This window comes from Pseudophryne corroboree, chromosome 8 (assembly GCF_028390025.1).
Source record: "Pseudophryne corroboree isolate aPseCor3 chromosome 8, aPseCor3.hap2, whole genome shotgun sequence".
Classification (NCBI taxonomy): Eukaryota; Metazoa; Chordata; class Amphibia; order Anura; family Myobatrachidae; genus Pseudophryne; species Pseudophryne corroboree.
The window spans coordinates 186,114,578-186,132,103 of NC_086451.1; the positions used below are offsets into that span (position 1 = coordinate 186,114,578).

A 17,526-nucleotide genomic window follows, 5' to 3' on the forward strand; every position below is an offset into this window, starting at 1 on the left:
AGTATTTTAGTTAGGTTTTTTATTTTCAGAGAGCTTCTGCTGGCAACAGACTCTCTGCTAGGTGGGACTGAGGGGAGAGAAGCAAACCTACTAACTGCGGCTAGGTTGCGCTTCTTAGGCTACTGGACACCATTAGCTCCAGAGGGATCGAACACAGGACCTGACCTTGTCGTCCGTTCCCGCAGCTGCGCCGCCGTCCCCCTCGCAGAGCCAGAAGACAGAAGACGGCGGGTTGAAGCAAGAAGACGTCAAAATCGGCGGCAGAAGACTCCTGTCATCATATGAAGTAGCGCACAGCACTGCAGCTGTGCGCCATTGCGCCCACACTAACCCACACACTCCGGTCACTGTAGGGTGCAGGGCGCAGGGGGGGGGGGGTTTAAGTACCTCCTGGCAAAAGCAGCATGTATACAGTTGGACACTGTTATATGCATGAGCCCCCGCCATTAATTTTACACAAAATCGCGGGACAGAAGCCCGCCGCTGAGGGGGCGGGGCCTTCTTCCTCAGCACTCACCAGCGCCATTTTCTCTCCACAGCTCCGCTGAGAGGAAGCTCCCCAGGCTCTCCCCTGCAGACTCACGGTAGAAAGGGTAAAAAGAGAGGGGGGGCACATAAATTTAGCACATTAATTATATATACAGCAGCTACTGGGTAAACACTAAGTTACTGTGTGATTCCTGGGTCATATAGCGCTGGGGTGTGTGCTGGCATACTCTCTCTCTGTCTCCCCAAAAGGCCTTCTGGGGGTCCTGTCCTCATATAGAGCATCCCCTGTGTTAGTGGTGTGTCGGTACGCGTGTGTCGACATGTTTGACGAAGAGGGCTATGTGGAGGCAGAGCAAGTGCAGATGAATGACATGTCTCCGCCGACGGCGCCGACACCTGATTGGATGGATATGTGGAAGGTGTTAAATGATAATGTAAACTCCTTACATAAAAGGTTGGATAAAGCTGATGCCTTGGGACAGTCGGGGCCTCAGCCCATGCCTGATCCTACAGCGCAGAGGCCGTCAGGGTCTCAAAAGCACCAACTATCCAAAATTGTTGACACAGATATCGACACGGATTCTGACTCCAGTGTCGATGACGATGATGCAAAATTGCAGCCTAAAATGGCTAAAGCCATCCGCTACATGATTATAGCAATGAAGGATGTTTTGCACATATCAGAGGTAAACCCTGTCCCTGACAAGAGGGTTTATATATATGGGGAGAAAAAGCAAGAGGTGACTTTTCCCCCTTCACATGAGTTAAATGAATTATGTGAAAAAGCGTGGGATTCCCCCGATAAGAAAGTGCTGATTTCCAAAAGGTTACTTATGGCGTACCCTTTCCCGCCAACGGACAGGATGCGCTGGGAATCCTCCCCTAGGGTAGATAAAGCTCTGACACGCTTATCTAAGAAGGTGGCCCTGCCATCACAGGATACGGCCGCCCTAAAGGATCCTGCAGATAGGAAGCAGGAAAGTATCCTGAAGTCTGTTTATACACATTCAGGTACTCTACTGAGGCCGGCAATTGCATCGGCCTGGATGTGTAGTGCTGTAGCAGCATGGACAGATAATCTGTCTGAGGAAATGGATACCTTAGACAAGGATACCATTTTACTGACCCTGGGGCATATAAAAGACGCTGTCCTATATATGAGGGATGCCCAGAGGGACATTTGCCTACTGGGCTCTAGAATAAATGCAATGTCAATTTCTGCCAGAAGGGTCCTGTGGACTCGGCAATGGACAGGTGATGCCAACTCCAAAAAGCACATGGAGGTGTTACCTTACAAGGGTGAGGAATTGTTTGGGGATGGTCTCTCGGACCTGGTTTCAACAGCTACGGCTGGGAAGTCTAACTTTTTGCCATATATTCCCTCACAGCCTAAGAAAGCACCGTATTACCAAATGCAGTCCTTTCGATCACAAAGAAGCAAGAAGGTCAGAGGTGCGTCCTTTCTTGCCAGAGGCAGGGTTAGAGGAAAGAAGCTGCACCATACAGCTAGTTCCCAGGAACAGAAGTCCTCCCCGGCTTCCACTAAATCCACCGCATGACGCTGGGGCTCCACAGGAGCCAGGGGCGGTGGGGGCGCGTCTCCGAAATTTCAGCCACCAGTGGGTTCGGTCACAGGTGGATCCCTGGGCTATACAGTTTGTGTCTCAGGGATACAAGCTGGAATTCGAAGTGATGCCGCCTCACCGTTACCTCAAATCGGCCCTGCCAGCTTCCCCCATGGAACGGGAAGTAGTGTTAGCGGCAATTCACAAGTTATATCTTCAGCAGGTGGTGGTAAAGGTTCTCCTCCTTCAACAAGGAAGAGGATACTAATCTACAATGTTTGTGGTACCGAAACCGGACGGTTCGGTCAGACCCATATTGAATTTAAAGTCCCTGAACATTTATCTGAAAAGATTCAAGTTCAAAATGGAATCGCTCAGAGCGGTCATTGCAAGCCTGGAAGAGGGGGATTTTATGGTGTCTCTGGACATCAAGGATGCTTACTTGCATGTCCCCATTTATCCACCTCATCAGGAGTACCTCAGATTTGTGGTACAGGACTGTCATTACCAATTCCAGATGTTGCCGTTTGGGCTCTCCACAGCACCGAGAATATTTACCAAGGTAATGGCAGAAATGATGGTGCTCCTTCGAAAGCAAGGAGTCACAATTATCCCATATTTGGACGATCTCCTCATAAAGGCGAGGTCCAGAGAGCAGTTGCTAATCAGCGTAGCACACGCTCAGGAAGTGTTGAAACAGCACGGCTGGATTCTGAATATCCCAAAGTCGCAGCTGATTCCTACAACGCGTCTGCCCTTTCTGGGCATGATTCTGGACACGGACCAGAAGAAGGTGTTTCTCCCGGCGGAGAAGGCTCAAGAGCTCGTGACTCTAGTCAGAGACCTCTTCAGACCGAAATAGGTGTCGGTGCATCGCTGCACGCGAGTCCTGGGAAAGATGGTGGCATCATACGAAGCCATTCCCTTCGGCAGGTTCCATGCGAGGATCTTTCACTGGGATCTGTTGGACAAGTGGTCCGGATCGCATCTTCAGATGCATCGGCTGACCACCCTATCCCCCAGGGCCAGGGTGTCTCTTCTGTGGTGGCTGCAGAGCGACCTCTACCCGGGAAAGTGGGGACTTCATCAAGAAGTCTTCACTCAGATTACAAATCGATGAGAACTGCCACAGGTAAACATGATGGCGTCCCGTCTCAACAAAAAACTACAAAGGTATTGCGCCAGGTCAAGAGACCCTCAGGCAATAGCTGTGGACGCACTAGTGACACCGTGGGTGTTCCAGTCGGTCTATGTGTTTCCTCCTCTCCCTCTCATACCCAAGGTGCTGAGAATCGTAAGAAGAAGAGGAGTGAGAACAATACTCATTGTTCCGGATTGGCCAAGAAGGACTTGGTACCCGGAACTGCAAGAAATGCTCACAGAGGACCAGTGGCCTCTACCTCTCAGACAGGACCTGTTGCAACAGGGGCCCTGTCTGTTCCAAGACTTACCGCGGCTGCGTTTGACGGCACGGCAGTTGAACGCAGTATCCTAGCGGAAAAAGGCATTCCGGAGGAAGTTATTCCTACGCTGATAAAGGCTAGGAAGGACGTGACAGCAAGACACATATCACCATATATGGCGAAAATATGTTGCCTGGTGTGAGGCCAGGAAGGCCCCTACAGAGAAATTCCAGCTGGGCCGGTTCCTGCACTTCCTACAGTCTGGAGTGTCTATGGGCCTGAAGTTGGGGTCCATAAAGGTCCAAATTTCGGCCCTCTCTATTTTCTTTCAAAAGGAACTGGCTTCTCTTCCTGAAGTTCAGACATTTGTTAAGGGAGTGCTGCATATTTAGCCCCCTTTTGTGCCACCAGTGGCACCTTGGGATCTCAACGTGGTGTTGGGTTTCCTGAAATCCCACTGGTTTGAGACACTTAAGACCGTGGAGCTAAAATATCTCACGTGGAAGGTGGTCATGCTATTGGCCTTAGCTTCGGCTAGGCGTGTGTCAGAATTGGCGGCTTTGTCCTGTAAAAGCCCCTATCTGGTTTTCCATATGGACAGGGCAGAATTGCGGACTCGTCCGCAATTTCTGCCGAAGGTGGTGTCATCTTTTCATTTGAACCAACCTATTGTGGTGCCTGCGGCTACTCGTGACTTGGAGGATTCCAAGTTGCTTGATGTAGTCAGGGCTTTGAAGATCTATGTAGCCAGGATGGCTGGAGTCAGGAAGACTGACTCGCTGTTTATCCTGTATGCATCCAACAAGCTGGGTGCTCCTGTTTCAAAGCAAACCATTGCTCGCTGGATCTGTAGCATAATTCAGCAGGCTCATTCTGCGGCTGGTTTGCCGCATCCAAAATCAGTGAAAGCCCATTCCACAAGGAAAGTGGGCTCTTCTTGGGCGGCTGCCCGAGGGGTCTCGGCATTACAGCTTTGCCGAGCAGCTACTTGGTCGGGTACAAACACATTTGCTAAATTCTACAAGTTTGATACCCTGGCTGAGGAGGACCTTGTGTTTGCCCATTCGTTGCTGCAGAGTCATCCGCACTCTCCCGCCCGTTTGGGAGCTTTGGTATAATCCCCATGGTCCTTACGGAGTCCCCAGCATCCACTAGGACGTTAGAGAAAATAAGATTTTACTCACCGGTAAATCTATTTCTCGTAGTCCGTAGTGGATGCTGGGCGCCCGTCCCAAGTGCGGACTTTCTGTAATACGCGTACATAGTTATTGCTTAATAAAGGGTTATGTTATGTGGGCATCCACTGTTGATGCTCTGTTGTTGTTCATACTGTTGACTGGGTAAGTTTATCACAAGTTATACGGTGTGATTGGTGTGGCTGGTATGAGTCTTACCCTGGATTCCAAAATCCTTTCCTTATAATGTCAGCTCTTCCGGGCACAGTTTCCTTAACTGAGGTCTGGAGGAGGGGCATAGAGGGAGGAGCCAGTGCACACCAGATAGGACCTAATCTTTCTTTTAGTGTGCCCAGTCTCCTGCGGAGCCAGTCTATTCCCCATGGTCCTTACGGAGTCCCCAGCATCCACTACGGACTACGAGAAATAGATTTACCGGTGAGTAAAATCTTATTTTTATTGTGCCAGGTAGAGCCCCTTAGACAATACAGGCAAAACAAAAACACAGGGGGAAAAAAACCTGATTCATGCCCTTTACAGAATTTTTCATTTTTCCTCCTTATAGTAATGCCCATTCCACATTATGCCACACATTGTAATGCCCATTCTATATTATTCCACACACCATATTGCCCATTATACATCATACCACACATTGTAATGCCCATTCCATATTATTCCACACACCGTAATGCCCATTCCACATTATGACACAGACTGTAATGCCCATTCCACATTATGCCACACACCCTAACACCCATTATACGTTATGACACACACCATAATGCCCATTACAGGTTATGCCACATACCATAATGCCAATTACACATTATGCCACACACCATAATGCCCATTGCACATCATTCTACACACTGTAATGCCTAGTGCAACTTATAACACACAATGTAATGCCCAATATGCATTATGCCACACACCATAATGCCCATTACACAGTATGCCACTCACCGTAATGCCTATTACAACTTATGCCACACGCTGTAAAGCCCATTACACGTTATGCACCACACACAATAATATATCTTACAAATTATGCCTCACAGTGGGGGTAATTCCAAGTTGATCGTAGCAGGACATTTTTTAGAAGTTGGGCAAAACCATGTGCACTGCAGGGGGGGCAGATATAACATGTGCAGAGAGAGATAGATTTGGGTGTGGTGAGTTCAATCTGCAATCTAAATTGCAGTGTAAAAATAAAGCAGACAGTTTTTACCCTGCACAGAAACAAAATAACCCACCCAAATCTAACTCTCTCTTTAAATGTTATATCTGCCCCCCCTGCAGTGCACATGGTTTTGCCCAACTGCTAAAAAAAATTCCTGCTGCGATCAACTTGGAATTACCCCCAGTAAGGCTTGTAATTACTTTTTTAATTACCTGCTCATTGGCAGGGGTCTCATGCTCATTGCCAGGGGTTTCATGCTCTGGGTTCCATGCTCATTGCTAGGGGTCTAATGCTCATAGCTGGGGGTCTCATGCTTTTTGCCAAGGATTTCCTGCTCTGGGTTCCATGCTCATTGCCAGGGGTTTCATGCTTTGAGTTCCACACTCATTGCCAAAGGTCTAATGCTCATTGCCAGGGATCTCATGCTTGTTGCCAGGGGTTTTTGCTCATTGCCATGGGGTTCATGCTCTTTGCCACGGTGTTCATGTATCGCCACCCACCCGCACCCCAGCTGTATCAGGTGCCATGGACTGTGTGGGCATTCACTGCACCTGACACCATTGAGGAAGACAGTCAGATGATAGACGTCCTACTTGATCTATATTGTCCGGGCTCAATGGTGTTGGCGGCAGCAGGTGTGTGGGGTGTGGGCAGGCATCTGCGGGGTGACTGCAGCTGCACCCTCTGGCTACAGTGCCCCAGGTTCCCACCCTGCTTACCCACACCTAAAACCTCTCTTTGGCACATGGTCAATAATAATTAAAATGAAAAGTCAAAGCTAAGTATAGAACAGGGGCATAATTATGTGCACCACAATATGTCAGTAAGCACATAGTCAGCCAGGAGCCAGTTGCCTCCGGTCTGGCATATGATAGTCCAGCCATAAAACAGTCTCCTGTGAGGAAAGGAAACAGTCTTGCCAATGGCAATAACTTTCAGCTTGGAGGGAAACATTATGGAGTACTGGAGGCTAAGATCTCGTAGATGTTTCTTAATAGGTAGGAAATGTGCCCGCTCCTTCTGAACCTCCATTGAAAATTCTGGAAACAGCGATATCCTGGATGCTTTGCAGTCCACAGGTCTCTTGGTGCAAGCCAGGCACAGGACAAAATTAAGATCTTGGTAATGGAGAAATGTAACAATAAAGTTATAGGAAGGGGCTTATGGTCAGTACGTGATGTGCCCTCTCCACAGTGAAGTGCGAAGTAAAGATATCCCTACCATACATATCCAGCAGCCAACTACTTCAGGATTCGTACTTTCCTTCCTCTCTGGTAGCCCCACAAATCTCATATTGCGTCTGAGACGCCCCTCCGTATCCAACAATTTCCAGTGCAAAGCTGCCATCTGTGAGTCCAACGTTTGCACTCTCACCTTCAGTGGAGACACTGAATATTCCAGAGTTGAAGAGTGTCTCAACTTCACCCAATAGTTTACAAACACAATTGCAGTTTGCTGTAAATGGTAGACAAATCAAATTACATTGGCTTTAACCATGTTTAGTACATGCTGCAGGGTGATGTCAGAGGACACCAAGGGCACCAACAGATCTGCAGCTGATGTAGTTGCCAGATTAGGTGTGTCCCCCTGATCCTCGCCTGAGACTGTGTGGTTCAGGAGTGAGCATATCGCTCCAGTTTAGCTGCTGCTGCAACATGATGGGCTTTACCCATGGTATGAGGCATCAACATCTTCAGCATGCAGCACGCTAGGAACTGTGATGGCTGTGATATATATATATATATATATATTGTCAAAAATAAGGAGAGCGCACCAGTGAATAATAATAAAAGGTAACAATTTACTTATGTAAATATCCACGTACATGTAAGTTTAGATTAATGCACTTAGCCACTCTCTCCGATAACTGCCGCCACGGTATAGTCCTTCGGCCAGCGGGGTATTTCTTACGGAGAAGCCGTCTGCTCTGTATCAGACGGGAGACAGAACTTCGTCTGCAGATGCAAGCCACGTCCAACGCGTTTCGTCACTTGGGGACTTCGTCTGGAGCTGTGTTATTGGATCCTCAAAGTTCACCTTTTAACCATTGCTTTTTTGCACTGCTTGGTTAATTGCTTTAGGCTGATTTCTAACACTAATTACAATATTTTTTTGAACATCCTTTTTGTGATTTCATATGCATTTAACAGAAACTCATAGATTATGAGTTATCGGAGAGAGTGGCTAAGTGCATTAATCTAAACTTACATGTACGTGGATATTTACATAAGTAAATTGTTACCTTTTATTATTATTCACTGGTGCGCTCTCCTTATTTTTGACATTACCTAGAAACCCCCGACTCCTGGCAGGAGTGGATGAGCGGGCACTACATGAGTTAACTAATAAACTCTGGACATACTACAGTGCGTGCGGATCAGAATTCTACATTATCCATATATATATATATACAGGTTGAGTATCCCATATCCAAATATCCGAAATACGGAATATTCCGAAATACGGACTTTTTTGAGCGAGAGTGAGATAGTGAACCTTTTGTTTTCTGATGGCTCAATCAGGGCCGGTGCTAGGGTGTTTGGCGCCTCCCTGCAAACTATAAATTTGCGCCCTCTCTCCAATACTTAATAAAGGGAAAGCACACACTGAAGGCAAGTGAGGTCTCACAAGGAAGGGGTGTGCCCACACAATTGTACCCCAAATTCAAATTACACCACACAGTAGCACAAAAGTATCATTAGTATGTAGTGCCCCTATTTCATATTACGTCACACAGTACTGCCCCATATTCACGTTATGCTACACAGTAGTGCCCCATTTACACAATTTCCATGATAGCACATAATAATGCCCACGGTATCAGTGCCACGTATACAGTTACACATAATAATGCTCACAGTATCCGTGCCGCTTACACATAATAATGCCCACGGTATCAGTGCCGCTTATACACATAATAATGCCCACGATATCAGTGCCGCTTACACACACAATAATGCCCACGGTATCAGTGCCGCTTATACACATAATAATGCCCACGGTATCAGTGCCGCTTACACACATAATAATGCCCACGGTATCAGTGCCACGTATACAGTTACACATAATAATGCTCACAGTATCCGTGCCGCTTACACATAATAATGCCCACGGTAGCAGTGCCGCTTATACAAACAATAATGCCCACGGTATCAGTGCCGCTTACACACACAATAATGCCCACGGTATCAGTGCCGCTTATACACATAATAATGCCCACGATATCAGTGCCGCTTACACACATAATAATGCCCACGGTATCAGTGTCACGTATACAGTTACACATATACATGTGTGCTACTTATACACATGCCCACAGTTTCAGTGCCACTTATACATATAATAATTGCTCTCTCCCCCCCCCCCCCCCCCACCCCCTAGATAGATAGAGCTCTGGTAAAAAAAATATAGAAAGCACACACTTACAGCAGCAGCATTCTTCAATACATTAGAAAACAGGTTTCAAAGAGTTAAACTCGGCCTGCTCTGACCACACTCAAGCCCCTGCATCAGCATGTTGTAGAGGGGGAGGGCTGGAGAGCAGGGAGAACGGAGAACAGCTTCATGTCATAAATCACAAGCAGGCTGCAGCCAGGACGTAGAATAGAAAGTGAAAGTGGCCAGCCTGTGCGGACGATGGAGTGAAACCCCCCCTGCGTGTTCTGCTGGTAGGAGGGAGGGAGGGAAGATCAGCTGGTGGACAGGACTCGAGCCTCTTGTTGCTGTGGTAGCCGGCAGCAGCAGCGCACAGCAGCGGAGTCTCAGAGCAGGGAGAGCGCCTCTCTTGGCCAGCGCCTCCCTGCTTTGCAGACTCTGCTGAGCGGGTTGCGCCGGCTCTGGGCTCTATGTACACAAACTTTGTTTAATACACACAGTTATTAAAAATATTGTATTAAATGACCTTCAGACTGTGTATATAAGGTGTATATGAAACATAAATGAATTGTGTGAATGTAGACACACTTTGTTTAATGCACAAAGTTATAAAAAATATTGGCTAAAATTACCTTCAGGCTGTGTGTATAAGGTGCATATAAAACATAAATGTATTCTGTGCTTAAATTTAGGTCTCATTGCCATGATATCTCATTATGGTATGCAATTATTCCAAAATACAGAAAAATCCCATATCCAAAATACCTCTGATCCCAAGCATTTTGGATAAGTGATACTCAACCTGTGTGTGTATATATATATATATATATATATATATAAAACTTTCTGCTCAACAAGATAGTGCCGGCCAACATGCAATAGAGGGAGCAGAGAGGACTGAATCTCTGGACCTAGGTCAGTGGACTCAGCAGGACGCACAGCTTACAGGACTCCAAGCAGCTAAGAACCATATGGCTGAGAGGCAGCTGACCATTTCTAGGTAGAGACGCAGCAGTACAGCGCTGAGCTCAGGAGCCACTGGCCTCTCACCTGGTGGACACAGAGGACGTTAAGTCAGGATAGATGCACTGGAAAGCTTACTAGCTTGTGTGCCACTCCATGCCTGCAGTGGCCATGTTATCCACTACATTTAATTAAAGATAAGCAGTCTCATTTTGCTGAAAACTGAACACACCCAAACTTTGGGGCTGCAAGTCGAATCAAGGCATGGCTCAGATTACTTTGGGGTTCCGAGTAGAACCAAGTCCTAGTTTGGGTCTTTCCACCAAGTTTGAATCTCAAAAAAGGATTATGCGTGTTTTAGATTGCATGTAAGTCCCTTAATCGTGATTTCAGGTTTCATTTCACACAGGAGAGTGTATGAATAGAGTGTTGGCTGTAGTTCATGCTGCAATACTACATACTACCATCAAAATTATATGATATTTAGCAGTTTTTATCAATATTTAAAGAAACATAGATCCAAAACATCTAAGGTTAGTTTAGGCAAATCCAAAACATGATGATTTAAAATCAAAGAAAGATAAACTATAATGCTGATGCACACTTCACAGTACCAAGCACTGCAAATCTGAATAATTATAATAAACTCTGCAATCTGATATAGCGCAAAATAAAGGTTCTTGGCATACTTTTTAGCCCAAAAATACCATCCCGCAAACCAGCTTCCAGGAATCAAAACCAAAACATGGGGTCTATGTACTTTCACAAACAAAGATAGTTCCATGACCTTACAGTAATTTCTGTATTACCCTGATCTTTTTTGGGTGCAGAAAAGGTGAAGAAAAATGTTATACAACCATAACATGATTAATATGTCCTCTTCATTTTTTTTTTTGGTCTTTCAGTTTCAAATGACATTTCACCTTTTCATTGCTGCCTTTGTGGGTGCAGCTGCAACTCTTGTGGCTCTGGTGAGTTATTTTGGTGATATTAATTATGTAACAAACTTACATATTAAAAAGGACCTTTTATAGCTAATCAATGTGTAGACATAAAAAATATTTGTCTTTTAACGTACAGTAGATCTCCATATTCCAGATACTCAATGCTTCACATAAAGGTGGATTCCTGTAGTATGCAGTAGGTGTTAAAAAAAACACATGTACTCTATACAGTATACTAATAGAGATAATTTATTTTCTTCTTGCATATTTTTAACTTGGAACAGAAGTGTAAGTCCCAAGTATATTATCTGCTCAACTTATCCTTTATAGTGAGCATCTTACAGTGTATTTGTTTTCTAATTATCTATTTACATTAAAACAAATTGTGTATTTTATTAGCCAACACCTAAAATAATGAATGCTATATTTTCCTTCAAATATGCCTAAAGAATAAGAAACACACTCTAAATAAATTATGTATACTATTTGTTTTACCAAACTAAGACATATTTACAGTTACATACTGTACTGTACTGTACAGTACTCTACCAAATTAACCTTTTGCTGATTTTATGCTACAGTTAGAAGGACAGTAGTATGTTTCCAGTACAGTCAGTATTGTAAGACAGGGCATATTATAAACAATAATAGATGGAACGTTGATGTTTATACAATGCGTGTTCTCTCTTCTGTATGTTCCTTTGCAGCTCACTTATATGATAGGTGCATCTTTCAACTATGCTGTGCTCCGAGTTACTGGCCTAAGTGATCGTTCAAAGTTTTAGACTCCAAGCTGAGGACTGAGTAAAAACTGTCTTCACCATTCCATGTTCATTACTTATTATTTGGATTATTTTTTATTTAATTTCAGAGTTTTATTAACTTGACTGGTGGCTTCCATAACTGGACTGCCCTTTATTTCCAGCTCATAAAGTTTTTATCTTGAAAATAAGCTATCCATCTGAATTTATTGCTATGTCTAACTCTGGAATCTGTACAATTACACATTGTATTCCTAAAATTAAAAAAGCAGTGATGTTGTGAAATTAAAGTACATGATTCAGTTGGAAACCACTTTACTTGTTGAAGATCAGGGGGATAAAAAGAAAATCTATTAAAAAAAAAGAAAAGAAGTAAGGATATAGAAGAAAAAAATATTTAAAAATTGTTTTAGATGAACTCCATATTTTATACAAAAATATCCCATTATTAGATTTGAGATGCTACTCAAGTTTTTTAAATAATTAAATGTACATTGTACCAATCTAAAGCGAGGTTTGTAATGGACACAGCATTGGTACCTTTACTAGTAGATAATCAGCAAGACATTAAAATACAAAAAGATAAAGTATGATACCGGAGACTTAACACTGAAATACTTTCCTTGCTGCACATCAACCAATTTCTCCAGCACACAAATGCAATAATACACATTCTGCAACTATTTAAAGTAATTCTAAATGTAAGTTATAACAATCCATAAGAAATATACTGAACTTTTATATTAAATTGCATTAATTTTATTAGAAGCACAGGTAAATAAGATAAAACAAAACAACTGATCCATTAGTAAATATATGGAAAACATATCTAAATTAGGGGCAGATGTATTAACCTGGAGAAAGCATAAGGAAGTGATAAACCAGTGATAAGTGCAAGGTGATAAAAGCACCAGCCAATCAGCTCCAATATTCAAATTGACAGTTAGGAGCTGACTGGCTGGTGTGTTTATCACCTTGCACTTATCACTGGTTTATCAATTCCTTATGCCTTCTACAGGTTAATACATCTGCCCTTTAATATCTTATGGTATTGACCAGCCCAATGAAATAAAGCATCACCAAGCAACATATACATAACTTTGAAGCGGAAACAGGATATACAGTAGATACTGTATATAAATGCTGGTCCAGCTGTTTATAAAATAACAGTAACCCCTTCCAATAAGGGAGCATGACATTTTCTGCACACTTGTAGCATGGGTGGGGTGTCATAGATAACAAGCCCTTGTACAATAAATCCCAGCTGGCCTGCAGTAGACATGGAAGACGTAGATTAACAACAATTGGGTAGATTAATAGATTGCCCAAGACTGATATTAGAAGAGTGAAAGGAGAATTTCAGTCTTAAATATTGAAATACATTTTCTTATCATAGTTTGCAGAATCCATAAAATGGTAATTTACAGTAAGTTCTGACTATAAAAGTGTAAGTAGTACTATAAAGGAAAAACAAGTAAATAGTATACCATACTTTGAAACTTGTAGTTTAATATGGTTATTATATAAAAAATGATTATTATAAAAAGTAAGTGATATATTACAAATAAATAAACACCAGTTCCTGCAATCATTAGATGTTAACAAATGTTATCCATTACATTTTAAAATTGACTAGTGAAGAGCTATATTGTTTCAATGTATGAGGGTGGTTCAAAAAGTAAGGTAACAAGACCTCTCATGTGTGTAATGTTCTATATTTTATTCTAATTTCCACCAGGCCAGAGCAAGTAGACCACTGCTTCCCCTCAAGGACATTAGACTGCACCTCATATTAGTCATACTGTCCCAACAAAAGTTGTAAGATGGCGGGGCTGGCAGAAGCATAGTCACACATTGAGGTGCGTAGTGTAATCGGATTTTTGCATCTAAAAGGCACATCACAAACTTGTTGAGGTGTACTGCTTGTGGTGAATGTGCTTTGCTGGCCGGATCACTGCTCATCTTGAACATCTGTCCTGCCATTATCAAAGGCAGTGCACCAAACCCAAACATGTTTCTGTGACATGAATTGCTGATGAATTTCAGATGCTGATGTGCGGTTTAGATGCATAAATCTGTTCACACTACACACCTCAATGTCAGACCATGTGTCTGCCAGCCCTGCCATCTTACAACTGTTGTTGGGACTGTATGACTGATAAAAAGTGCAGTCTAATGGTCATGAGGGGAATTATAATGAAATAAAGGACATTACACGTATGAGAGGTCTTGTTACCTTACTTATTGAACCACCCTAATATAATTAATAACCTTATTTCATGTAATCTTTGTGGGACCACTTAAAAGAGTATTTCATTGTATTTTATGGAGCAGGGAACAACTATTGTAATATTATTTAAGACATAATTTTGTCAGTATAAATATGTTCTTATCTAAACCCTAGAGTTTATATTCCTCCAAGAAGTGGCTTTCATTTTACATTGCATGAAGACAAGAGAGACATAGGGCAGTCACAAATTGCTTTTACCTCAGTATAGACACATGGGGAAGAAAATTACAAACTTGGGGCCAGGAACCACTATTTAGGAGGTGAGCCCTGAATCTATGAACTATTCTATCCCCTCCCACTAACTTGCTTTTAATACATTTTTAGGACCCTATAGTTACAGAGCATAGATGTGTAACCCTCAAACAAGTTATTCAAAGTTCAGTGTTAGTAGAAGACCAAGAATTATATATAGTCAAAATAAGTATCTTTTAGTGCAGACTGATCTGTCCATCTAGAAACTGAACTGCCATTGTATGTTCCTAAATGACAGGAACCTAATATACAGTTTAAGAAATGTAATGGCAGTTTATTTACAGTAAAATGTCCTTACTGGGACTTCCTACAGGAAAATGTGCATGTGTGTATGTCTATATACAGTATCTTATATATACCCACACACAACCCAACATAAATTCTGGGGGTCTAATGCAGACAATGGGCATTAAGATATTATTTTCATTTTACATTGATTGTTTGTTTTTTTGTTTTTTGTTTTGCTGTGAATCACTAATTGTTAAATGTTAAAACTTAAAAAGAAATTAAATTTTTCTTTATTAAATTTCAGACGTGTCTGTCTGGGTGAATTTATTAATGTGTCACAAATAACTTTTCATACAGGTATATAATTTGGTGTCTGTTTATATGTCTGTTATAAATATCACACAATTAGTTATAGATAGGTATGAAAGGTAACCTATGCAAATTGATATATAAATGTTGCTCAAAAATGAGTTACATTTATCAGATTCAAAGACCACAAAATGGTGGCATACCTGAACATTCAGCTGTCCACGGTTGCATATCTATCTCTACTTATTCATTTCAGTCAGCCTTATTAACGATCAAACCTGAGATCAATTACAAAAGAGGTTTATCTAATTAAAATAGTTGTTTTGAATTGAAAACTTGATTTTGTCAAAAACAAAAAAAAAAGTAATTGCTAAAATATTTCTAGACTATGTAAGCCTATTTTCCAAAATACAGTAAGAAGTTAATGGGATGAAGGTGTGTGTGGGCGGTGTGGGGGATCAAGGATGGAAGTAAATTACTTTGGGTCACATCTTTAGATGCACAAACATCATTTATTTAAAATGTGAAAGCTTTTATTGCAATTTATGAGTATGCAAGTATTTTAGACATGTTAAGTTAATAAATATATTTAATACAAATAATATCTAATTTTAAAACTTAAAAATACATTGCTTGGAAATACAGTATACACCATGATATTTATCAGGCTATCACAATTATCAGAAAATCTTGCAATCTTAAATTATATTGTAGCACATGGAATAACAGAATTCTACAAAAAACAGGAAATAAAAGTCTGGGGAAGTATTGTACTTATTAGTAGATTTTTTTTTTCTATAAATGAAGTGTTTTTCCAAGTCTCCCTATATTATTTTGCCTTCCCTGAAATCAGTCATGGATGCCTAAAACATTCTTGGTTTAAATTGAATGTTAACTTAGCTCCAGTTATTGAATCACGTTTATAATAATCAGTTATAATTACGATAATTAAGATTGTGTGTTTGGCCTTTAAATAAAAAATTGACGCTTTCCACTGCATCTTTTTTGAGTCCTGCTGATCAGGAAAAACACAATTTATTGACGTGTCCAGATTAACTAGATTTCAGAGAAATTCAGCAGATTTCCTAATGTGTAGCTCAACCATGCAAAAGCATTTGACTGTTATCATCTGATGAATTTTTCCTGAAATGGTGGTTGGATGTTAGTCACATGTGTTTATCCTGGGATCTTGAATTTTGGTAAGTCAAGTCAACAAAATAGGAAAAAAACTGAAGCAACTTTTTGTCCGGAAATTTTTGAACCCAGAGGCAGACACTAGTCTCCCTTTTCTTTCAGATACACTCCCTCATGTGTCTGTCGGCCAACAGGGTATATCACCAGCAAGCCCTAGAGACGGGGAAAAGCCGGGAGACTCCACAGGCTGAGAGCTCAGAACTCACTGAGATCCTTCCGGAGCTCCCACAAAGAAGCGCAGAGAACCTGGTGTAAAACGCCTGTTTTGTTTGGGGTGTCCCAGGTTGGGAGCATGCATTTTATTCAGTCACAGTTGTATTGCATAGGGATTTTATTTTGTCATGTACCAGTTTTATTAATGGTGTATATAAGCTCTATTGATAGTTTATTATTTTGCTCTGGGATAATTTATTTATTTATTTTCTAGTATAATAGTTTTGTTTACACTCAGTTTTCATTGCAAATAATCCATTTCACTATGAAGATACTAAACTCATTATTTTCCCACATTGTGCACCGAATCACAGTCGTGAATTATATATCTTACCTTGTCAGTAGATTGCTATTGTTCAACAGGTTGAATATGAAGTTGTTTAATTTTTACACCAATTTTAATATAAATTACTTTTTACAGTGGTAGAAGTAAGAAATTTCTGAACTAAAAGCTGTCTCTGTGTCAAATATTTTACCAAATTCATAATAAATATGCAGAGTTTTGAATCCGTACTTGCTAAATAAATGGTTTGGACTAACAAAACCAAGTCTTAAATGAGAAATTACTAATGCACACAAATATGCAAATGTATAATGCAAACACCCACTGATGTGCCAACAATCAATTTCACCAGATCCATCATTGATTTGAATGTATCTAATACTGAAGTACCACCAATGAATAGTGATTTGTTATATACAGTATGTCCATCAAGAACTTGCTAGATCAATTATTAAAATTTAGGCTGAATAAACACCTATAGACATTGCTTGAGGTAGTGTGAATTCAACCCGGGAGATCCTCATTGGCTATATACTGCTGTTACTTAGTGAGCTGATTGACCATGATCTGCAATAACATTCCCTACTATAGGGAATTACGATCATGCTGTGAACAAGCCTGTTGTGAAGTGTACGTCAGCATGAAGGGGTCACGTGGTTCTGCTCTGTGCACTTAAGCTGGGCATATACTATACAATTATCTGGCAGATAATCTGCCAGATCTGGCTGGTTGGAATGAAAATCTGGTAATGGATGAGAATAAATGACAATCGACCATTTGCCTCAAACATAAAAAAATGGACAAAAACTGTTGTTCAGACAAATTGTGACTTAACCAGTTTGTCTAACAGGTTTTGTCCATTTTCCAGTGTTTGGGAGTAAATGGTTGATTGCCATTAG

At 41.7% G+C, this 17,526-nt stretch overlaps 1 protein-coding gene across 3 annotated transcripts in view; it reads left to right on the forward strand.

Annotated features, from left to right (window-relative positions):
- The window catches only part of PLP1 (proteolipid protein 1), a 186,659-nt gene extending 169,778 nt beyond the window's left edge, over nucleotides 1–16,881 (forward strand). The window contains exons 6-7 of one of the 3 annotated variants that reach the window (XM_063937006.1): nucleotides 11,059–11,124; nucleotides 16,234–16,877. In XM_063937006.1, coding sequence (XP_063793076.1) covers nucleotides 11,059–11,124; nucleotides 16,234–16,386 — 219 coding nt within the window. In that variant the 3' untranslated portion in view covers nucleotides 16,387–16,877. Of the gene's footprint in view, nucleotides 1–11,058; nucleotides 11,125–11,804; nucleotides 12,731–16,233 lie in introns of those variants that run through there. The other 2 variants (XM_063937008.1, XM_063937007.1) reach the window with 2 other exon arrangements.
- The last annotated feature ends 645 nt before the right edge of the window (nucleotides 16,882–17,526 follow it).